We start from the raw sequence: 25,519 nt of genomic DNA on the forward strand, positions 1-25,519 counted from the left end.
CCTACGAAGTTTCATCAAAATCGGAGGGGGACACTTGCGTGCCTTTCCTTGTAAGTATATTATGTGACTGGTGCTAAAAATTTGGTTAAATTAACCATTTGGCGTATTTTAACGAGTGTCACTCGTGACGCACTCAAATGCAACAAACCTTACTCAAATTTGAAATACTTTTCAATTTGAAATTTAAGTCCAACTATAATTAGGATAATCAGGGATCGTTGAATATAAAATACTCACATTTTAATTTTCTTTGTTTGTTTTAATACTATAGTTGTAAATAATTAGTTTGACTGACTGACGCACAAATAAATTTTACGGCAAGGAGTTAAAACGAAAAAAACTTTTGTTAATGTCTAGACAATAATATACATCTTACAACAATTTTGGTTTATACTCTCGAAGGGCTTTGGAATAACCATGGGGTCAAACTTGTTAGTCCTCTTACAGAAGACATCCTCCCTTACTCTGTAGTCAGATGCTTTAAGAATAATTTTTCTATTCATTTAGGCCTGTCGATCATTCTTTCACCAATTGCTTGCACTTATTCTTTGTTAAAGACTTTATGTGTTGATAATTCATAGTAAAGTAAACGTATTTTTAATGAGCTACGCCGTTACAGTAAAAACGCGCGTGATGTAGTGTCATGGCGCCATATATGGAATAGCGCGAGCCTAAGGCCCACATTTACAAATGTCGCTGTTTAGACAAAGGCGTGAATTACAAATGGACTCCTCAACATTCTTGTGAACCCCTAATTAGGTATAAACCAGATCACTTTTCCCTTTATATCAAAATTTTTGAACGCAGACATTCCAGTATTTATGCACACCAAAGTATTTATTTACAACCTTCAGTATAACCTTCAGTATTACCTTCAGTACACATTCGAAACCAGCAAAATGATGACTTAAACCCCTTCTAATTCCACGCGGATTACAACATATTTTGATTAGAATAAAATCGCAGATGGTGAGATCCAAAAGTAATTAATTAGCATGGAATGACCCGTTTGTACCCCTATAAAATCATTCTATAAATTATAAATGATTTTGTAACTTCCAATAAGAAATTCTTATAAATTTTTATGTGCTGAATCGGAGCGTGTAAACCGTTTTTCAATAATGCTAAAAAAATTGTTTGTTTTCAATACAAAAACGCGACACGCGCAGCAAGAATAGCAGTTCTCCATTCTGATGGTTGTCTTGTTTATCGCGTACTATTTGTGGTTCCGTTGTCGTATGTTAGGACAGATTGTTGAACTTGCATGTGTAACCCAAATATTTGGTTTGTAAAAAATTCTTTCACCCTTTTTTTTAATGCTTTCCTTAACAAAAATGTTTTTTGTATGGCGTGCTGTAGTGATATTTTTTTCTGGTTTTTGCCTTTTGAAACAAACTGAAAAGTATTAGTAACGATTGAAGTACTTTGATGCTTTTTTTCTCTTTGGTCGTTATTTATACATGAATCAACGTTCACCAATCCGATAGTGGGTGGGGAAATTTGTCTTTATGTTAGAAAAAATAGAATGCAACAAAGATGTATTTTGTGTAATGATTGGTAAGGTAAAATAAGTTTATTGAGTTTATAATGTAATATTGTTTATTAAAATCAGATGTATATTGCCATTCTAACAGTTCGATAAAATATTTGTATTGTATTTAATATAATAAACTGTCAAGTCTGGCGTAATATAACAGGAGTTAACGTTTGGTTATTTCAAATAATTTTTCTCTGATGTAACAGAATAAAGTTTACGTTTGTAAATTATTGAATCAACGACAAGTTTTTTAAGGAATAAACTTCATATTTTAATACTAGAAGTCGGACGTTCATTCAAGATCATGCTGTTATATATTTCTGAATGTATTTTACTGTAATTACAAGATATACAAGATATTGGAAGAGAAAAAAACATAAAACATTTTTATTTTATACATAAAAAAACATTAATGAGAAAAATCCTATAAAATGAAATAAAAAATAAATTGAAAAAAATATTAAATATCTATGAAATAAAAGTACACCTATGAAAAACTTTGAAAAACCTATAAAATAAAATAAAAATGAACCTACAAAAAATATTGAAAAGCTTATAAAATAAAATAAAAAATAAAATATAAAATACCCTTATATTGAAACCCCTATAAAATGAAACAAAAAATAAACCTATAAAAAGCGTAGAAAAACACATAAAATAAATGTAAATCTAACTAAATCTGAAATCTGCAAAATAATCTTGATACAAAAAATTTCGTACAGCGTAGGAAAAATAAGACTGTTGTTTGACATCACTGAAATCAAATAAAATATATTTTCTTATCTGTATAATTGAAATATAATCTGTATAATCAACGGAGATATGTACATGGCAACTTTATGTGCATCATCCCGTATCTCCAATTTATCTTCTGGAGAATAAAATAAATTTCACGGTTTTTGGAGTTTGTCCAAGATTGTGTCGTCTAAATCCTGCAATAGAATATCTAGGATAAGACACAAAATATATCTTGCAAGAATTTTCCTTGAACGAAACGAAAACTATGATACACTTGTTACATCTTTTTAATGGAATTGTGCATTGCATAAGAATTGAATTGTTTACAAGACTTACAGGTTTATATGGTTTTATTTTCATTTTACATTGGCAACTACAAGATTTAGTCATTTCTAATGATCATCTAGTATTTCCTTAGAGAATATAATATAATAAATAATAAATAAATCTTTCTAATAATAAATAAATAAATCCATATAATATAATAAATAAATCTTCTTATTAAGTCTTGGACGACTTGCAAATAAAATGAACATTTTGTAAAAATAGTTCTAATGTATTTTATGCTATGATTTTTAATATGAAAACTAACCGGCCTATCGACTTTGCAGGAATGAAAATAAATATCGCTTACAGGATTTAATAAGAAAATAAGATATTCATGAAATTCGCGTGTCTTAGTTTGAAAAAGAGATAAGATCAATTTACATTTAATCAAATTCAAATAAAATTTAATTTACATTACATTTGATCAAGATTTACATTTAATAATGAATAACAGAACTGGAATATTGAAAATTACGCCGTCAAAATGCACGTGAAATTGTGGTTAAACGAGGGGTAGTTAAAGGTAGTGGTGGAACGTAAACAAAGTCCTTAACGTACTCCCACAGGAAGAAGTTGCAGGGCGTTTGATCAGGGGATCTGAGAGGTCAGGAGGACAATCTAGGGGAACAATGCATCAGTACTGCAGTGCACACAATTAACAGGACTATGCTACAAAATGTATGGAATGAGCTCGATTATGACGTGTGTCATGTCACCAAAGGTGTACATATTGAACCTTTGTAGAGGGTGTATAAACTTGGTGCGTTTATGGTTCTTTTCACATATCTTTCGTGCACGTGTAATACTTTTGAAAATATAGCCTTTTAAATGAAACATTTATGCTAGCCCTATAGAACATTTAAAACGAACTGATTCGAGGACATCACCATAGATCATTGCGTAATCCGAGAACGTCTAAATCTCTGTTAATCGAGGGTACATTAATCCCATCGAGCATTCAACGTTCATTATTAACCCGTTCTTTCTCCCATTCCTTAACGAACGAGCTACGTTTCCAGGCAGGAAAAATATTATCCTCGGTCGCACGCCTGCCTGTCGCTGTTTCATTGGAAAATCGATTCGGAAAACATTGCCTCGAGGTGAAGGTAGCGGCGAGATTACCCGACAGCAGTGAAACGCAAAAGATAAAATGTCGTGGCGGATTTTCGGTCGTTGAAAGCTCCACCGTCGAAATGACAGCTCGTATCCCGTTCTGCCTCTTATTGTTCTTAACGGGCTGCTGCGATTGCATGCTGCGAGGGACAATATCACCGATCCACCGTCACGATGCCACTCGTTACTGCCATATTTGCGCAAATCACACCATGTGCCAATTTCCGGTACGTAATGCTTCACTGCGTTATCCAAGAATTATTAAACGTTCGACGAAGCTAGAAAGAGGGACATTAACATTTCACTTTCGCCCGGGATCTGTTGGGCTTTCGAGACCATGTGGGAACGTCATTAGTATGTCAGATTCATTGTAGAAGTAATGGATTAACCTCCTTTTACCGTGGTTTTGGTTAAACTTCGTCCTCAGACACCAGTCTTTTACGTAACATTATTTGTACAGTACTAATATTTGCATGATACAATTCAATAAATACAAACGGAGTGTAATGTTTCTGAATGTTCGAATCCGTGGATTTAAAATTTAGATGTTTTTTAAAGTTTGGTAGTTTTGAAGTAGCTTACTTTAATGTAGTAACTAAACGAATTTTATTATTCAGTAAAACGCACGCTGTGCCGGATCGCGGACATTAAAAATATTATTAGGGTAATATTATTTCAGCGACATATAACCGTTATTCGGCCTTAATTTGAGAGATATTTACAAAATTCTAGAGGTACTCCTGTTCTTATGAAGCATTTATACGCATATGATCATAACCAAAATTTAACAATTTCAATATTAGAGAAGGAAATGTATTTTGCACAATTAAGCGCACATCGAACTTCTGCAAAGATAAATATAATAGTCAACGGTAACAGGTCATATACTTGACTATCTTTAGTTAGAATTGAAACGTAAGAAAGTATACTTGGAGATATAGCAATTTGAGAGTTTTGAAATTAAAAAATTCTATTTGTATATTTGAAAACGTAGAAATTTGGAAGCTCTAGAATTTGGAAAAAATCCATAAAATGTGTTTGGAGATGTGCAAACTTTAGTGTCCAGATATTTAAAAATTTAGAAATTTCATAATTTAAAAATATAGAGGTTTGGGAATTAGAAAACTTTAGTAAATTTAAAAATTTGTATTTGTGATAAAAATTAGATTACCAAATAATATTGAAAAGGGTGCAAAATTGAAAGTAGAGGAAATCTTGAATCAAAACTATGTGAAATGAGTTATTCTGTAGAAACGAATTGCAACTATGCTCCGCCATCCTGTAGAACTTGCAAAAGCTAAATGGTGTCAAACATCATACTAGAATAATTATCAGAAATTAAAACATGTAATATCATAGTACTAATTTGTTTCTTGTCTTCTATTGTACTACAGATTACTCCTTCATCTTTCCTAATGTAGATATATAATCATTAAGTTTTATTGTATATACTTTTCTGTTCTTGTTAAACTCTAATAAACATATATACACAGTTAAACAAAGTTTCTACATATTTAAGTAGTATAACCTACATAAATACCGGCGCGAGTATTTCGAGTACTTTGACCAATACATACAAGCGTTACACGATTTTATAATTAATTTCAGAAATTTACTTGCATAAAAGCATTTATGGTGCTATATATCATGTTTCTAATGTTTGGGAACGATTTGGGTCAATTTCAATTAGGTTGATGTTATGTTTAAATCAAATTTGGTCTACATTCTGCAATTAAATGCATTCAAGTTTGATTTGGGTTAGGTTTATTGCTACATCCAATACGAACGACCTCAAATCAAACTCAAACTAATTTAGTTCTGGATTGATTTGTCATTGGTTCAATTACTTCTTAAATTGGTGTTGATTGTGATATATACTTCTCTCAATTTGTAGTGGTAGCACGTTTAAATATAATATTGTAGAATGTTCACTCTATTGATTTCATCTTCAACCTTACATGGCCTTGAATGTTACAGTCAAACACATGAATGAATTCGACTTGATATATACTTTAAAACATTAACTGCCAGACTGAGACAGTTGAAAAGACTACTTTTATGATTAACCCCTTGCCTTACAATTTATTTGTCAAATGCGTCAGTCAAAACTAACTATTCATAGTTATAATATTAAAACAAACAAAGAAAATTAAAATGTTTGGAGCATTTTCTATTCAGCGATCCTTGACTATACAAATTGTAGTTGGACCTAAATTTCAAGTTGAAGAGTATTCAATATTTTGGAGAAGGTTATGTCACATTTGAGTTGTGAGTGTGTCACGTGTGAGACTCGACAAAGTATGGCAAGGGGTTAATAAATGAAATATGCTCACAATATTTTGTTTTATATTTTATTCATAGTTTGGACTAATTAGTGCGAATATTCTTAATTAGATAAATGAACAAAATCTTCATAATGTAGTTGGCTGATTTATATGGAAATTATGTATCGCTCATATGTGGATGGCAGTCAAAGTGTTAATATGTCATTAAAAGAAATGGAACACTCTAATTAAAAAACCGAAGGGGGCCAATGATCATAGCAATCGAGGTCCTTATAAAATTAATCAATCAATCAAAACCGAAGATCACCTTCATTTCTCGAAAAATATTACAGGTTTAAATAGTTGATCATCACATTGCTAGTAAAACATAGTACAACTTTTTCGTCCATTTTTTTTTCAATATTTTTACTTTATACTATGAAAGCACAGTTTCATATTATCTTCTTATACATAAATACCCCATATAAACACTCTATTGAAGAACTCAAAGAAAGGATCAGGATATTCAAGAGAAATAAAATTTTCAATATTCAAAGAAACATTTTATAAATTCTAACGTATTTACAAAAACATTCATTCGTAATTTAATATCCTTCTTTCCGGTAACTGGTTTTCAATTACGTTTAAGAGCAATGTTATTAACAAATTGGATCATTAAATTTTTCTTCATTGGGTAGCTGATATTGATCGCTTCCACCAAACACCACAGTTCTTTAAACCTTAATTTTTCGGCACCGGTGCAGGTTTTTCCTCTAGTCGTACTACCGTTTGATAGGTTTTTTCAGGCTTCAACACGCCATTTTAATATCTCGATTTTTATTTAGATTGACTGTGATCGTTTTCCCTTCTATTCGTACGAATAAGAGATATCGTAAGCTAAAAATAAAAAAATATGATCGGTTGTCGGATGAAGCAGCTATTATCATGTTATCGGATTACGCAATTTATAAACATTCAAATTATCGAATACTATCTTACGTATGAAAAGTTACAAAAAATGGTGTTCCAGAATGAAGTTTAGCCGTGATATTTACATAAAGAACATTTGTATTTAATATTTTGCTGAAAGTAGTCATATTCGTTCGTCCTATAATATGTAGTTCTAGAATGTATATGAATATTGCATATTATTAATCCAAACCATGTGTTCTCTACATTGCATTCAACAAATGCTTACAACAGAGGCAAGATGATCTACAATCTAGCAAAGCGATTTGAACGTAGTGCCATGTTGATCCGGAGGAAGGAATGCGTCATATTAACAAGTATAATTGTGTTACTAAGAAACTATCGTACAAACGTTAAAGATAATTATTGCGAAGGGTTAAAGAACTTCCAGAATGCTGCATGTATCGTCGAACCACATTCCAATTGACAGAAAAAGGAACGAGTAGAAAATTGAAAGAAAATTTTGTTCGGAATATGACAGGAATAGTAGATATCGTGATTGTGTCGAATAAGTGTAAAAAGAGTACCTTGATACTTTAGATCCTTGTAAATAATGTACAAAATCATTCATTTCAATTTTAATTAATATCTGGTAAATTTATGATACATTCATGTTCACATGTATTATACAGTGAATGCGTTGTACACTTTTTATATCATTATTTTTTCGTGCATCAGGAATTTAAATCTCTTAAAATTTATAACATTAAATATTTATTGATAACTGAAATTTTACTGTATACGTCTCATATGAAGTGTCAATAATACTGGAATTTTATTAATTTTAATAATTTTACTTTCTGCATTGGCATCAACTATTTACCATAAATGCAACTAGGGAATCACTTTTGCCACCTTTCGAATTTTAACTCAAAATTATTCTCTAAGTTTAATCATTTCCGCACAATAATTTTTTGACTTTTCATACTTTTCATCATAAATATTTGATCCTCTTTTTTCATACGAGAAACGGTGTAATTAAAACTGAATGAATCTTGTAAAAAGGTTTAAAAGCAACATACAGGGTGTTACCTCTAACGCTACTCACGATTTTTCTCCCACTTGCAGCCACCTTACGAAAAAAAGTTTAGAATAAAATTTGCAGGCTATGAAGTGCACAATAGATATTAATAAAGCAAATTTTGAAAACAGTTTGTTCTCTTGGCAAAGTCAAGGTCACCTTGGGTTTCTTAAATAGGAACATACATTTTTTTTTATTCATAGCTTTAGAGGACATCGAGACGAATTCGAAACATATATTACATTATATTTTTATTAACATATTACTCGATTTACAGAAGTGAAAATGTGAAGTAAACGACTGGAATATTATGTGATGGAAGGCGGCATATGTTACATTTTGAACATGTAATTAAATAAAGTGTATTTTTCTTATATTCTAGTCGCGTGTTTACATTCAGTGATCTCTTTGGAACCAAATAATGGTTACCCTACCAAAGTCAAAAGTTAAGTACTTTACATTTTTCCACTTCTGTAAATCGAGTAATATGTTAATAAAAATATAATGTAATATATGTTTCGAATTCGTCTCGATGTCCTCTAAAGCTATGAATAAAAAAAAATGTATGTTCCTATTTAAGAAACCCAAGGTGACCTTGACTTTGCCAAGAGAACAAACTGTTTTCAAAATTTGCTTTACTAATATCTATTGTGCACTTCATAGCCTGCAAATTTTATTCTAAACTTTTTTTCGTAAGGTGGCTGCAAGTGGAAGAAAAATCGTGAGTAGCGTTACAGGTAACACCCTGTATACAATGACAACAAATATAATGTAAGGTGTGTGCATGTTTATATAATATAAAATGAAACAAGTACAACTAAAGTATACAAATGAAGCAATGTGAAATACATGTTCCAGTATGAATGGTACTATACATAGAACTGAAAGTGATTCCACGTAAAAAAATAAACTGGAAATATAAAAATAAAAATTTCCAGGAAAATTTAATTTGAAACCTTCAATATGTTCCTAGATAGTTTAAAAATTAAGGGGCGTTACAAGTACTTAAGTAAATGTGACCATTAATACTGTGAAAGTTCATTACCAGTTATTATTTTTTCATAACAATGCGAATATATTAACGCAGTAGTTTTAAACAAATTTAATAATACAATTATCACTGGTGCTCTACAAAAGTTAACTGGGAAGAACCGTAGACAAAGTAACGAAGACTAGACAGAGTAAAAAAGCCACTTGGTTACTTCGCCTGTTCCTGCTATGAACACTTTTAGCGTGACATATCGGCAAATAAGGATAATAATGACAACAGCAACTGCTTCACGCAATTTGCGTTATCTCATTTACTCACGAAAGGTTTAGCAAGTGTTACTGTTTTTGGTCTACTTAGTGTATGATTGTTAGAACCAATAGTTCCTGCCAATGAAAATACGAGGTGCGATACAAAAAAAAACAAGACTAGGTGTGTAGTTCGAAAAAACAATGGAGTTGGCAGAAATTGTTTTGGTGGCATCATTCCACACACATCCTCTATCCATGCTGCCAATTTCGATTTAATGCGTCATGCCATTTGGGAGTATTACATCATTGAGTAAACACGTGCAACTGCATTCTGCCGGAAAAATGTCTAATGTAAAAACCGAACAGCGAATAAACATCAAGTTTCTTGTAAAATTTGTTGAACTCTTTTGTAACACGTGATGAGACATGGATTTTTACCTATGACCCAGAAAGTAAGCGCCAGTCGATACAGTGAAAGTCTCCAGGATCGCCAAAACCCAAAAAAGCACACATGTCAAAATCAAAATTCGACATTAAGGGAATTGTAATGATTGAGTGGTTTCCCAGTGATCAGACTGTTACCCAACATTATTACATTGAAGTACTAAAAAGATTTCGTGAAAAAATTAGGAAAAAGAGACCACAGTTGTGGAGCGATGGATGGCTGTTGCACCAGAACAATGCACCCGCTCACACGGTACTGCTTGTCAAGCAGTTTCTGACCAGCAGAAATATTACTGTGATGGGGCATCCTTCTTATTCACCTGATTTGGCTCCATGCGACTTTTTTTATTTCCTAACGTTAAATTTTGCTTAAAGGGAACCCATTTCACCTCAGTTGAAGAGGTTCAGGCAGAAACGGAGAATCTCCCGAAGGGACTTCCAAAAACCTCGTTCCAGAATTGTTACCAGCAATGGCAGCGCCGAATGCAGAAGTGTGTGAATGCTAAAAGGGACTACTTTGAAGGTGGTAATGTCACGGAGAACTGATTCTGAAGATACAATGATTTATTGGACAGTCTCGTTTTTTTTGTGTCACACCTCGTACCAGTGAGTCTAGACATTCATTTTTCTACTACAATCAATTGCGGCCATGGTCCAATCGAGCAACTGTATCAGTTTCCTACGCGCAACTTCTTGGGCTATCTACAGTAAGTACTTTGAACAATAAACACTGTAGAAACTACACTGATATACAGTGTAGATTTCAAAATACTTCAGACACTAATATTGAACCAATGACAAATCAACTATGTAAATCCGTTTGAATTTCAGTTCGCTCGAGTTGTAGCAATAAATCTAACCTAAATCAAACTTAAATCTATTTAACTGTAAAATGTAGACCAAATCTGAGCTAAACCTAACACGAACCTAATTGAAACTAACCCAAACCCATTCTAAACATTAGAAATATGATACCATAAATGCTTTTATACATATAAATATCTGAAACTAATTATAAAATCGTGTAACGCTTGTATGTATTGGTCAAATTACTCGAAATACTCGCGCCGGTATTTATGTAGGTTGTACTACTTAAATATGTAGAAACTTGTTTTAACTATGTATATATGTTTATTAGAGTTTAACAAGAACAGAAAAGTATATAAAATAAAATTTAATGATTATACATCTACATTAGGAAAGATGAAAGAGTAATCTGTAGTACAATAGAAGACAAGAAACAAATTAGTACTATGATATTACATGTTTTAATTTCTGATAATTATTGTAGTATGATGTTTGACGCCATTTAGCTTTTGCAAGTTCTACAAGATGGCGGAGCATAGTTGCAATTCGTTTCTACAGAATAACTCATTTCATATAGTTTTGATTCAAGATTTCCTATACTTTCAATTTCGTACCCTTTTCAATATTATTTGGTAATCTAATCTTTATCACAAATACAAATTTTTAAATTTACTAAAGTTTTCTAAATCCCAAACTTCTATATTTTTAAATTATGAAATTTCTAAATTTTTAAATATTTTCAATTTTAAGGTATATAATTTTTTTGTCGATATATGCATAATCATGAAAATTGCCGTTTAGGCAATGTATACACGATTTTATTGCGTAATTCTAATAAATATGAATTCCTTTTTTTAATAATTCGTTAACCATTCTTTCTTAATCATTTCTCTAATATTAAGAAATAAATCGTTAACTTCCATAATTATTTGCTAGCTTCGGTAAATAGTTGTTTTCCTCTTTGCTCTTGTTTTAATTAAATTTTCAGGTCTTTCGCTATTGTTGATTTTCTCAAATACCCTCCTCATAGCTTTCCCTGAAATTTCGAAGTCAACAATTATTTGTCTCGAAAGTCTCATTATTTCGTTTGTTTTTTATAAATTTTAATTCGCTCTACTACTGTTAATTTTATCGTTTCCAATATATCATACGAAATCGTGTATTATGTCAATACAATATACAATTCAAATGTCTCTTTTAAACTTTTCTATATATTGAGATATATAGATATCGAATTACAAAGGTAGTATAAGTAAAAATATGAAAGTCAACATGTTGCGTATTACTATTCGACAAAAGAATAGTCTCTTGATTATAAAATCAAAACAATGGTAAAAATTAGGTTCTTTACTTGATATTAATTTCGTGTTCAATAAATAGTAAAAATCAAATGTGACCCTGAATATGAAATTGGTTTATCATATGTGTTTCGCTTCAAAAAATTTGGAGGTTTTAGTTTGAACAAATTTGATTATGTACCACAAAATTATTTAATTAGTATTACTTAATGGTAATACTTATTCTTGAAAAGTAAGAATTTTTTATAATTGTGAAATTTGACATGTAGTTCATAAAGGACCAAGATTTTTGAAGCCTTGAATGTTAGTCCATTTTCAAAATTGAAAGAGTGTCTTAAAATGACTTGTAATTTAAACTGAACTGCTGGATTGTTTCAAAATAAATTCTGCATGCCTTAAATGCAAAAAGGAATCGTGTGAAGAAATACTGAATATCCATTGTGATTACAGTAAGGAATAAAATAAAAGGTACTGTTCTGTTTTACCTGCATCGTAACAAACATTTTATGGTGTAGAATGCTCTGTGAAAATTTACTATTTTATAGGAATTTCAGCCAATATTTTAGAAATGTACTTTAGAATGTACGCAGTAAAAGATGAATTTTCTTGGTTACTTAAAGTGCTACTCTTTTGCTGAATAGTACAGTGATGTCTGTGCAAATACCACTAGGATATTTTCGTAATACAATTTATTCATGTCAATTAGACGTTGATTAGATGCTTTCATTTTTGCCCAAGGACATGTATTTAGCATATAGTAATTACTATTTAATAAATATTACAGAGTCATTTTGTGCAGAAGATGCCTGAAATTTTTATATTATTTCTTCTAACTTTTTGGAAGCAAGAAATTCAAGTTTATTTAAAATTTTACTAAGTCTCTTCAATTTTTACTGAGATACATAAAATTTGTATGAAGTTAAGATTGTAACATATTTAATACTAATATTTAAAAATTTAGTACACACTTTAAGTCATCAATGTTGGATTAACCAATGAATAAAATAGTAATTGTCAGGTAATAGTAATTGTCATCAAGTAATTGTCAGAGATTGTAAGAAATTTTTAGAATGTTTTGAATAATTAAATTCGTTTAAAGTTCCAGATTCCTATACTTTCAGATTTTCAAGGCTTCAAATTCTTAACTTTCAAAATTTTCTAACTTTTGAGTTTCAAAATCCTGAATTTCCAAATTCCTAGATTTCCTAATTTTTAAATGTCAAAATTTCCAAATCCTCAAACTTCGAAAACCCTGAATTCTCAAATTTCAAATGTAAATTCTACAATTTCTAAAGACCCACACTCTTAAATAATATCCAAATTTCCAAATTGTATAATTATCGCGAACCTGAGAAAACCTTTCAGGTTTGTAAATTCCAAATTGATAAATGTTCCAAATTGACAAATAGTAAAAAGAAAACACTTCTCAATATTTGAATTTCTCAAGACCTCTAAAGATCTCAATTCGACACTGCAGATTATATACATATGTCCAAAAAGAAGCAACAGGTTTATAATAATAATTCGTAATTGAATTATTAAGTTGAAGCTTCTAAATTGAGTTACTGAATTGAGATACCATTTAAGAGTTTTATGTTTCTTATAACTTCTTTCTATTCATAAAGAAGTGAATGCATATCTTACTAAATATATTGTGCATATTTAACTAAAATTATCATTTTGTTAAGAAATGTCTGACGTTCTCCAGACATATTATTTTTCTACGATGAATTGAGTGTATGGTAATTTAGTGCACTTCTTGTGTTCCTTCAATTGTATATTCTCATTCTTTCTAGTTTCTTTCACGTAGATCTTTCCGTGCAAACATAATATTTTGTATACCTCTGATGTTGAGAATGGCGGATAAAGATCCTTCAGAGTAGCGTGCCTTCAGGCGATTCCAGTACGTATTCTGAATACTATTAGAATATTACTTTGTTTTGAAATTTTCCTTATGGAGTTAGTAATACTCTTTAACACATCGACTGTATACTGAAACAATCGAAAATTGCATTACGTACTATTTTTATTATTAATAAATTTTACTGAATATTTATACAGTATTTTATATTTATAGTCCCTGGCCATCGAATTAGGATCACTATAAATTTTCATTAGCATTTTACACGTTTTTCGTAAAATTAAACGGACTGTTCAAATTGTAGCGATATAATTTATTAGCTACTAACATGATACACTATCACTGTAGACTCCAGATATTTTCTTTGGCATTTACCAAATTTTACGTCACGCGCTTTGGACTCTGGAGCCTATCGTAAACGCTTGTGCGGCCCTCAATCGCTTATCATCCACACAATTTATTATCACGATAGTAACAAATTGCTATGTATATATTGTTATGAACGTCTACTAGTAATTTGCATCATCTAACACAATTTTCCATATATGGCATAATGTTATAGCAGTAAAAATGAAATTTTAAAAATTAAATAAAGTGATCCTATTTCGATGGTCAGGGACTGTATTTTCCATAGTACACAGTAATTAATGCGAGTAATTTCTGTTACATAAGTGAATAATTTTTTAATAATACAGATGTTCGATTTGTACGAAAATTTAAATGTCACTTAGATTATATATGAGAGAAAGACTTTATTGACCACGTGTTAGTCCATCTTGCGTATATTTTACGGTATTTTCTGTTTGAGGTACGGTGTCGATGAAAATACCATATTTGAAACTACATTTTCTGACGTAGTTAGCAACGTATGCTTGTATATGCATCATAAAGACTAAAATATCAGGAAAAAGTCAGGTACTTTTGCGTGACTCCTGTAATTTGCAACATTATGCAGCCTCTCGTGCAACACATACCACATAATCGATCTGTTTAGGAAAGAATATATAATTCTATTGAGGAAGAGCAATGGTCGTTGTAAGATTTCAGAAAATATGACTTTGAGATTACCTTTACGTTGTTATAATTTTTGTTGTGTCTTGCAACTTATTTTGATTATTCATTTGTATTCCATGAGACAGATATTAAAAATTCAAACAGCGTCAAAAATATGCAGTTACTGTTCATTGAGAGTATTTAAGAGTTTTTTGTTATACTTTTACATTTGAAGTTGACTATATTTCATTCAAATATATTAAAAAATATTTAAATACCAAAATAGTACATTTTAGGAATATTTTATTACTATTAAATTTTTACATTTATTTCAGTAAGTACTTTTGTTCAAGTGGCATCTTGTAAGTATCTGGCAATAATAATGTTATAATATTTTATATTATATCATTTTAAAATAACGATACTTTCCACATTTAGAAAGTGCAGAAAGTGAAAAACACAATTCTAACAATCAATATCCTAAATCGTCCCAATAAAATTTAGTTTACAAATAATACGCTCATGAAATATTACACGTACCACAGTAATAAACTGTTTCACGATGGAAAGCGAAGAAGAACATGTGTCGAAAGTGCTAACTTTTACCTCCTGGATATTCCATTTCTGAGCCTCAATAGTAATAGCGAATGAAACTACTGAAAAAAACGATTAAGACAGTTTTGTAGAGCAGAAAGAGCTCTATCGAATGAATAGTATAACCCCTTGCAAATTGCAAAATATCGCTGTAAAACAAAGAAAATGCCAAAACGCTACGAACTTATTCCCCAACCTACACTGCGGTGCATAACTATAGCACCACCTACATTTTTAGTATATTTTGACTTTGGAATAACAATACATAAAAATCATCCATATAAAATCGAAGTGTATATTAAACAATGAACTTTAATGAAAATTTGTTGATATTAGTTTATTGTATAAGAAAATATAATATGAAAATTGATTTTTCATCGTTGCATAACAATAACACCACACGAATGAATATCAAATATATGCACATAAATGTGATTTTAATAACTTGTAGGGCCCCCTTGCTTTGTAATAAGTTCGAAAATTCTATTTGGCATGCTCTCGATGTGTTTCTGAAAAATTTGTTGCCCAATTTCACTACATGCCCTTAGTATTGCGTTTTTTAGTTCTACAATATTTTTATACTGCCGATTTTCGGCATAAACTTTTCGGACAATAATGGCCCAAATATTTTCCATTGGCATGGTCTGGAGAACATGCTGGCCATTTAATTATATTAATTTTGTTTTTTTCCAACCATGTTACAGCTTTCCGGCCGGTATGTACAGCCGCGTTGTCTTGTTGGAAGGTCCAATTTGTATCATTTTCATTTATGAAAGGTAGCAAGTTGTTGCCCAAAATTGTGATGTACTCATCGCTATCCATTGTTTTTATGGAAAAGCCAGTTGCAACATCCCATCAATGCAAAAGGCACCCCAAACCATAATACTTCCTCCGCCAAAATTTCTTTTCGAAAAGTATTGCGGTTCTTTTCGGAGATCTCGCCAATACAAATTGTAGCCGTCTGGACCATCAAGATTAAATTTTTTTTTATCCAAAAATATAACCTGATTATCAATGATAGAAGTTGAAGTAAATTGGTGTAAAAAGATTTTGACATCTAAAGTTAACTTACACTTTTCCAATCTCGGTGCATGTTCGCTCGAACGAATTCAAGCCTCGCAATAGTACGTCGTGGTAGAAGTTTTTGTGCCGATTTTAATTTCTGCCTCACGATATTAGGATTATTTTTCAAAACTTGACGTACTGTCCAGCGTGAAATATTTAAGTTAAGTTCACTTTTAATTTGGTTACAGCTTTTCAGGCTGTTACTGGCTGCTTTTACAATTGCCCGTTCGGTACGGGGACTCAATTTTTTCTTGGGATCACCTTTTTTATTCTTGTCATAATTAACGGGATCATTTAAAACATTCAAAATGACGTTATGTGATTGCCCTAGCCTGCGGGCAATTTCCCGAACACTAGCTTTATCTTCCTTAAACGCCAAAATTCTACCTTTCTCTTCTTCGGTCAAATATTTACCACGTGGTATTGTTTAACAAAGAGTTTTGTGAAATTTGACTTTGTATTTTAATAAAAAATGTAATTATTTAGTTTCTGTGAATTCGTTGTCGAACTGGATCGAGAAAAGTTAACTTAATAACAGTGGTGCTATAGTTACGCACCAAGCGAAAATCACATTTTCAATTATATCGTTTCTAATAAAAGAGCAACTTCAATGAGACTTAATGTAAAATTTATTGCGACTCGTACCATTTCAACGCCTGCAATTCATTTTTTGCATTCCAACTCTGAATTACAGAACAAGTAAAAAAATAGCTGGTGCTATAGTTATGCACCGCAGTGTAATACTAAGCCAAACAATCTTATCAAAAGAGCCACGCAGTCTGTTACGTTATATCCACCACACGCTTGATTGACGTCGATTTAGAAAATTTTTCTGGAGCTTTTGACCCATTTTAACTTTTTGACCCATTTTGGCCCTGCACATTGGACTGTATATTTATATATTCACCTGAGTAAATTATTGGAATGAAGTTTTATAATATTTTAATACTGTTTAACGCTCACATACAAACAATAATTCTAATTGATTAGAAATATTGTGAAAATGAGCGACAAAATAAATTTCTTAATCGAAGTAAGTGAAAGTTAGGTTACGTTAGTTCGGGTGGGGTTGCAACCCCTGCCCACATAGTATACCCGTAATACTAAAACAAATAATTAATATAAACTTTGCTTGTGGCAAAATTCAAATTTTCGGGAAAAAATATTGTGGTGCATATATCGATCTTTCTTTATTAATAACTTTTTAGTAAACAATAGTCGGCGACTTTAACCTTCTAAAAGTTTCTTAAGGTGCTGAGAACCCTTAACCTTGATAACATATTTCAAAGTGACTATACGGGCGCTTTTTGAAAGTTTATCTTTATTTACAATCGATATTACATTAAACATATTTAATTTTCAAAACTTTTTGAGGAGACAGAAAAAGAAATTGTTTCGTAGTACAATGTGAATTAATAAGCAAAATATCAAAATATTCTGTTAAAAGATGCAAATATTAAACGACAAGAGCAAACTACATACAGTACGATTTAAGAAACCTTATCAACTTATCAACTTATCAACGTCTAATTTTCCCTCATTTATCAGTCATTGAAAGTGAAATAATTGTAGAAGATTCTTTAAACAATTATTCGGTGAAATATAAAAAATGATGGAATTTTTGCATCGTTGTTTTTAGAAGATACGTAAGGTAGTAAAATATGCGTTTATTTCAGGAAGCTGTCATTTTTGTGTCTTATTACACTAAGTATTTCATTTTGCTTCAATTTCCTCCAGCTTATACTATCACGACCACCGAGAATAGTTCGCTGTCTGAGAAACTGATTTGATTTTGTTTTCGTGTTTATGGCTAATAGCACTGTCGGTAGCGGCATCTTCGCATACATTAAGCGAAGAGGCAATGCCATGACAAGATTTTCCATTTCTTCCAGTAAAAACAGCTAACTGACAAATTCTGAACGATGTGTTTTTATTTTTACGTTCCAATTTCACAGTTACGCGATTCACAGTTTACTGCCGATGTAGTAGAACCACTCTTTTGCAGTCTATGTTCTGTCGACCTTCAATAAAAAGAAATGTTGGAGCAAAAACTGTTTGTGCTGTTTGCTTCAGTGTTGTGCGGTCCAAATAAAAGTTGTGTTCATTTTGTTTGTTTGCAAATATTGTAGATTAAATGTTGTGAAAATACGCAGTATTATTCAAGTCTTAGATTTAATGTTTAAGACCTCATTTGCTAATATTTGTAGATAATAGGAATATTTGTAAATATTTGTAAATAATAGGAAAATAAAAAATGTTACAATAAAATTTGTAATGTTGTTTGAAGTTTGACCAGAGGTAAAAACCAATAAAATGTATTGGATTTTGATTAAATATGTTAACTAGAAAAATTTGAGAATACAAATTCGTAATAAACAGCTGCAAAAGGCAACGGTTGTTAATTCAAGAATATTCTAAAAAATAAAAATAAACTTGATGGTTTTACGATTTTAATACATCATTCGGTGATATTCTTAACACAAAATCGATAGTCGTCAATTATAATATAAAAGACGATGACTGATTTGAAAGAATGAAATGTGAGAAAAATTGGTGCTAGAAGTATTTCAAAATAGTATTTATATCGCATCACTTTAACTCTTAAACTTCATCGAACACGACTAAATAAGAAATCAGATAAGACGATTTTCTGATGTCCAGACAGAGCGTACTAAAAACATTTGAGAAAAATTTATGCGGTCATTTTTAACATGCTTCAAGCTTCAGACTGACGTATCGTAAATACTCTTCTGTGCTACTTTTGTCATAAAATTATGTCAGACCTTTGATGTTTCAAAATCGGCCATTTTGTATGCAATGACATAATGAAATGTGTTTCGTATTAGGTTTTATTACCTTTACGCTGAAGGGTTAGGTTAAATTAGCTTTAAAAATTAAATATCATTGAATTTATCAAACCTAGTAGTAGCTGAACTGTTAAATCAGTTAAAATGGACGATTTCAAATTTCTTATTTTGTGTTCAAGAAATTATTAACACGTTAACTACCAGCGTTATACGTATGAAACGCTTTCTTATATGAATCGTAATTAATTATTTTATGTCATTTAATAGAATTGAAAATTAAATTCTGTTATATAATTTACAAAATTATACATTAAAGATGAACTTAGAGTGATCTCAAATTGTGATATTTTATGAAAAAGAAAATTGTTCATAATATTCGTCAAAATATATGTTGTCTTTGATCGAAACAAGATTAATTGCATAATTCAACTTATGTTTCATTTTTTATTTATTTATTTTACTGTACCTTCAGTTTACAGATGTAATGAAAGTAACTAAAAATAATTAGTTATAAATCGAAATTATTTTTGTATGAATAAAATATATTAATTGAGCAAGTATTTGATTATGTACTGATAAAAAAAATATACAATAATTTTCAACCAATTCAAGATACAAAACTGACTTCAGCTTTTAAGTAAAAAATGAGTTGACAATTAAATAAATGATTCACTTGGTCCTTTGTTTAATTAAAAAAATTGTATTCCAGTAAAAGTTAATAATTAAGTAACAATCATGATACGTTGAGTTTAGTAAAACAAATCATTGAAAGATCATAATAATATCTTTTAAGCATACTATTATAATATTTAGTTATAACGGATTATTATTAAGTCATCACGCAAATTTATGATACGTTAATTTGTATTTAGCTTTATAATCACTGATAACAAATTCATGCATCTTAACTTCCTACAAAATTGCATTGATTGGTATCATATAATTTTAGCTTTCAGCAGAATAATGACGTTATAAAAAAGACGGTAGCAAAAATTGTGAAATCTGAATATATATAACACATCACTCAATAAGTCTCCGGTCTAACTAAGAAAAACAAATTTTTTTTTAGAAATTCCACTTTAATCATCAATATACTTTCCTTCCAGTGTGATACATTGATTCCAACGCTCCTCTAACTTTTCAATTCCCTTTATATAAAACAATTTGTCTTTGCTCCCAAAATAAGCTTCAGTCTCCGCAATCAGTTCTTCATTTGAGCCAAATTTCTTTCCCTGGAGCATTTTTTTCATATTTGCAAAGAGCCAGTAGTTGCTGGGGTCCAAATCTGGAGAGTACGGTGTGTGGGGAAACAATTCAAAACGTAATTCATTCAATTGAACCATCGTGTTCATCGACATGTGACACGGCGCATTGCCTGCGTGAAACAGCAAACGCGGCACCCACTTTGAAAGCAATTTGCACATGCCCAAATTTTCATGCAAAATTGTGAAGACACTACCTTCTGATATCTTCAAGGCATCAGCTATCTCACGCAACTTAAGTTTACGGTCTTTTAAAACTATTTTGTGGACATTTTTTATGTTTTCCGGAACAACTGCTGATTTTGGGCAACCAGAGCGTTCAGCATCATCGGTGCTTATATGACCGCGTTTAAATTTAGCATACCAGTCAATGATAGTTGATTTCCCTGGTCCAGAGTCCCTATAATGCTTATTAAGTCATTTTTTGGCTTCAACAGTATTTTTTCCGATTAAAAAACAGTGTTTAATCAACACACGAAATTCCTTTCTATCCATTGTCTTCAAAATTACGAAACTGGGGGTACTAAAATGACTGTAACTATGGGTCAGAATACCATGAAATTTTGACACGTACTGTTTGAAGGTTAGTATTATTCGAAAATAACGTGGGTCTGTCACCAGTGTCGCCATATATGTGTCAGACCGGGGACTTATTGACTGATGTGTTATATGTGAGTGTATTTTAAATGATTAGTATTTTAAAATATATTCTACATAATCAGTATATGTATTAATTAGTATTATTGGTAAAATTTGTTTAACAGTACATTGAATCGTATTTAAAATAATTAGTATATTTACAAGAATAACTAGAATGTTAGTATATTTAAATATATTTAGAGTAATTAGTATATTGGTTAGAATAATTAGTATATTAATATATTTAAACATATTTCAAATAATTAGTGCATTTATTATAGCAATTAGTATATCAGTACATTTAACTACATTTCAAGCAATTTGTACAATTATTAAAATAATTAATATAATAGTGTATTTAAATATATTTATTGATACAATTTGCATATTAGTATACCTAGGTACATTTCAAAATGGCACAAGCTTCTGGCGTGATTTAATATAATAACATCACTATTATTTTCTAAAGTATTCATAAACACAATGCTAGCCTACAATTTACTTTAAAAGTCACTCATAAGCTACCAAAGTGAGCTTTAAAATACGTAAAAAAAATCGTAACATGCATTTTATTATGTGTTTTCGTTCAACTCACTGTACTTAAAATTCCATTCAAAGAATTCTGAAGTGCCCTTACAGAATATATCGATTTTGCGAAAACGCGCTCACCGTTTCATTAGTACGGTATTCAGAAAATAATTGGACCGAACATCACAGAGAATTTCAAAACCCAATCGATAGTTGAGATTACAGGGAAATTAACGGTAACGACAGGGCACGATTGACCTAATGGCATTTAATCGAAAGGTTTCTTCTCACCTGCCTCTTGTATTAACGTTGATCGAGGGTATAAAACAAAGCCACTCGATGCACGTCAATCACGCGATTCTCTTTCCCTTCGAACATTCCTCTAGTCCCTTCTTTTTTATTTGAATAGCGTCCCCTATATCGCTCACCCTTCTCCGATCGACATTTAAATTGTTCGACATTATTATCAGGCTTTACGAAATCCATGAAACCTTCGTACAGAAAATAAGTTAAATCCAATTATTTCTATTTTTATGGTATTTAGCAATTTGTTGTGTGATTTTTTCTACGTATTTGTTAACTAGTACAGGTAATATTTAGAATAATAATAATAAATAAGATAAATAATAGGAATAATAATAATAAATACTTTTTATAGGAAGGATTTGTGAACTACTATTAGTAATATTAATGGGAAAATAATAACAAACAAAGTTTTATTAGAAAAATTTGTGAACTGCTGTAAGAAATGTTAATATGAGGATAACAATAGACAAATACTTTCTGTTGGAAGAATTTGTGAAATTCCACAAGTAATATTAATTCCAGAATAATAATAAGCAAATATTTCTTATTGAATGAATTTGTGAATTGCCAAAAGTAATATTAATACATGAATGACAATAAAGAAATATTTTTTCTCAGAAACATTTATTTAAAGAACAATATTTACAACACTTTGGGAAGTTGTAATAAAAGTTTGTAATCGTAAAATATAAGGAATGGTTTCAATAAATTTATTAATTGTGGAGTTTGATATTCATTAAGGTCTTACAAGGTACAATCATTTCGTAACAAATTTACAACAGAGTCCATCGAAGCGTTAATATTTCTGATAAGACATTTGTATGGTGTCAATTGATTTTTCCAGTGTTAATAATATCAATTTTTTCAATTTATTGCTGCCTTAAATGACTATTGAAGATTTCAAACAAGAAATGTATTGCCAATCTCCTAGAATGTAATGTACAAAAACTTAAAATCTAGAGCTAGTTTTCTATACATGAAAGATTGATGAACACATTACAGTTGCATAAATAATTTCCTGAAAATGTATGAAAATCCTGATAAAACTTATTATTTAAGCCACAATGTAAGACCGATAAAAAGTAACAATTCCATGGATAACAGATTGCATAACTTAAGATAAAGATTATTTCTTGTTTCTGTATGATCAAGTATAGTAGTTTCTGCCATGATGTAGAAAAAAATTCTAGAAATATTTTATTCTCTAAAAATATTTTATTATATGTATGAAAAACATATAATTGTATCATAACTTAACTGCATATTATTCTATATTTTATATAATACGATGTGATACTTCAAGATTAACTTTCATTTCTGGTTATAAAATATAAATTTCTGCAATTTGTTTGAGTTCTCCAATTTACATTTGTATCAATTAAATAGATCATTGCGAAATTTTGTGTGCTCGTAGTTGTTAAATATCCTTAACAGAAAAGCTACAGAAAAGCCAATTAGAAGTTCTTAAAATGAAATGTATAATATGAATATCACGAATTTTGGACTTGTAGTACAAAGTGTAAAAATAAGAGTGTACCATGTACCATCTATCGATGTCAACCCACTAGTTGGCTCTTGAGGCTGACTCAGGTGTTTAGAAGATATACGACTCCAATTGGTCAGAATAGAAAAATGGACGCCTAGACTCGCACATAGTGTTTACAAGCGCACATATCGAAATCGTTACACTATTTTTAAATTCCTGTATCATTGGGTTCGTATATTCTTGAGTTCTCATATCTTCAAATTGCTATATTCTCAATACCTATACTCCCGAGTCCCTAAATTTCCGAATCATAACATTGCCAAATTCCTACGTTTCCGAATCTCTATACTTCCGAATCCTTACATTCTCAAAACTATGCAGTTCCGAATCTCTACATTCGCGAATTCGTATATTCCTGACTTTTTACATTCTCAAATCCCCATATTCCCAAATCCCCGTATTCCCAAACTCCTACATTCCCAAATCCCTATACTCCCAAATCCTCATATTCCCAAATCCCCATATTTCTAAATCCCCATATTCCCAAATCCCCATATTCCCAAATCTCCATATTCCCAAATTCCCATATTCTCAAATCCCTATATTCCCCAATCCCCATATTCCCAAATCCCCATATTCCCAAATCGCCATATTCCCAAATCCCCATATTCCCAAATCCCCATATTCCCAAATCCCCATATTCCCAAATCCCCATATTCCCAAATTCCCACATTCCCATATCCTCATGTTCCCAAATCCCCATATTTCCAAACTCCTACATTCCCAAATCCTTACATTCCCAAATCCTCATATTCCCAAATCCCCATATTTCCAAAATCGCCATATTCCCAAATCCTTACATTCCCAAATCCCTATATTCCCAAAGCCCCATATTTCCAAAATCGCCATATTCCCAAATCCTCATATTCTCAAATCCCTATATTCCCAAAGCCCCATATTCCCAAATCTCTATATTCCCAAATCCCCACATTCCGAAATTCTGACAAACTCAAATCGCTACAGCCTTAAATCTCTACATCCTCAAATTTCTACATCTTCAGATCGGTACACTGCCAATTACTACGTCCCCAAATCGCTATAGCTCCAATTAATTAAAATAGTAAAGTAGATGTCTAGACACATGTATTTTCGGCGGTAGTACAATTAAGTCGTGTGGTCATGCACTCCAATGAGGCCAAAAACAATGATGGTCAATAAAGGTCTCGAGTAAGTGAGATAGAGCAAATTGCATGATACAGTTGTTATTGTCATTATTCTTTCTATTTGTCGAAACACTGGAAGTGTTTACTATGGGGATAGGCATAGTTTCTTCTATTTTTCGTTGACCTCGCACGCTTACTCGTGAGTTGATATCAGTGTACATTTTTATTGAAAAGTGTTCTGTAGCACATTAATGAACAAAATACATACAAAAATTGGTTATAAATAAACCGTTTCAGATACTGTACACAAACTTCAGAAAAATTCAGTTAATAACGTGTTGAAAGTTGTCCTTTGTATATAGCAAAGGTTGATTGATTAATTGAAGGGCCTCGACTACTATAATCATTGGTCCAAAAGTTTGTAGCAAAGGTTATTTTTTCAGTGCATAAATAAAATATGTCTCATTGTCAACTTCAAAAAATGTCCAGTTGCGTTCTGGTTTCCTTTATTCTAAAAAGTAATGATTTCATCTAACTTAAACTATGTTGAATTAATTTATACTTAATTAAAGCTTTCGCTTGTTAAATATCCAGAGTATCTTTCTTTCATGATTTGCTTTACTTTTGCATTTATGCTTTAATTCTTGCTTTGGTGCAGCTTAAGATACACTTTTTTCAACAACCCTTCGCATAGAAGTACTAAAATTAAAAATATAGTAATTACAAATTAAGTATTTCTATATGAGGATTGGTTGACAAAGTTGAAAAATATAACATGATAAAAATTATCTTATATTATTAACCAGTTAAGTGTATTTGTCGACTATATCCATCATGGAGATGTGGCAGAATTTTGTGTCATGACGACTATATCCGTCATGCGTAAAATTTTGTTAGAATTTGATATTTAAATTGTAATTTTGGCGAAAACTAAATTATATTCGTAAATTGTAATATGTTTAAAACGTTTAGAGGTCAACACGAAATGAAATAAACAAATAAAAAGTGTAAATGATTTGAGATGGATTCATAAATTCTTGAGACCTAACTCGTCATCG

At 30.9% G+C, this 25,519-nt stretch overlaps 1 protein-coding gene across 1 annotated transcript in view; it reads left to right on the forward strand.

Moving 5' to 3' along the window:
• The first annotated feature begins 3,710 nt into the window (after window positions 1-3,710).
• LOC100877441 (venom allergen 3) overlaps window positions 3,711-25,519 on the forward strand; it is a 97,808-nt gene continuing 75,999 nt past the window's right edge. Inside the window, exon 1 of the mRNA XM_076539888.1 lies at window positions 3,711-3,942. Within this exon, the coding sequence (XP_076396003.1) occupies window positions 3,796-3,942 (147 nt within the window). The 5' untranslated portion in view covers window positions 3,711-3,795. The remainder of the gene's footprint in view (window positions 3,943-25,519) is intronic.

The sequence above is a fragment of the Megachile rotundata genome, chromosome 2 (assembly GCF_050947335.1).
Source record: "Megachile rotundata isolate GNS110a chromosome 2, iyMegRotu1, whole genome shotgun sequence".
Classification (NCBI taxonomy): Eukaryota; Metazoa; Arthropoda; class Insecta; order Hymenoptera; family Megachilidae; genus Megachile; species Megachile rotundata.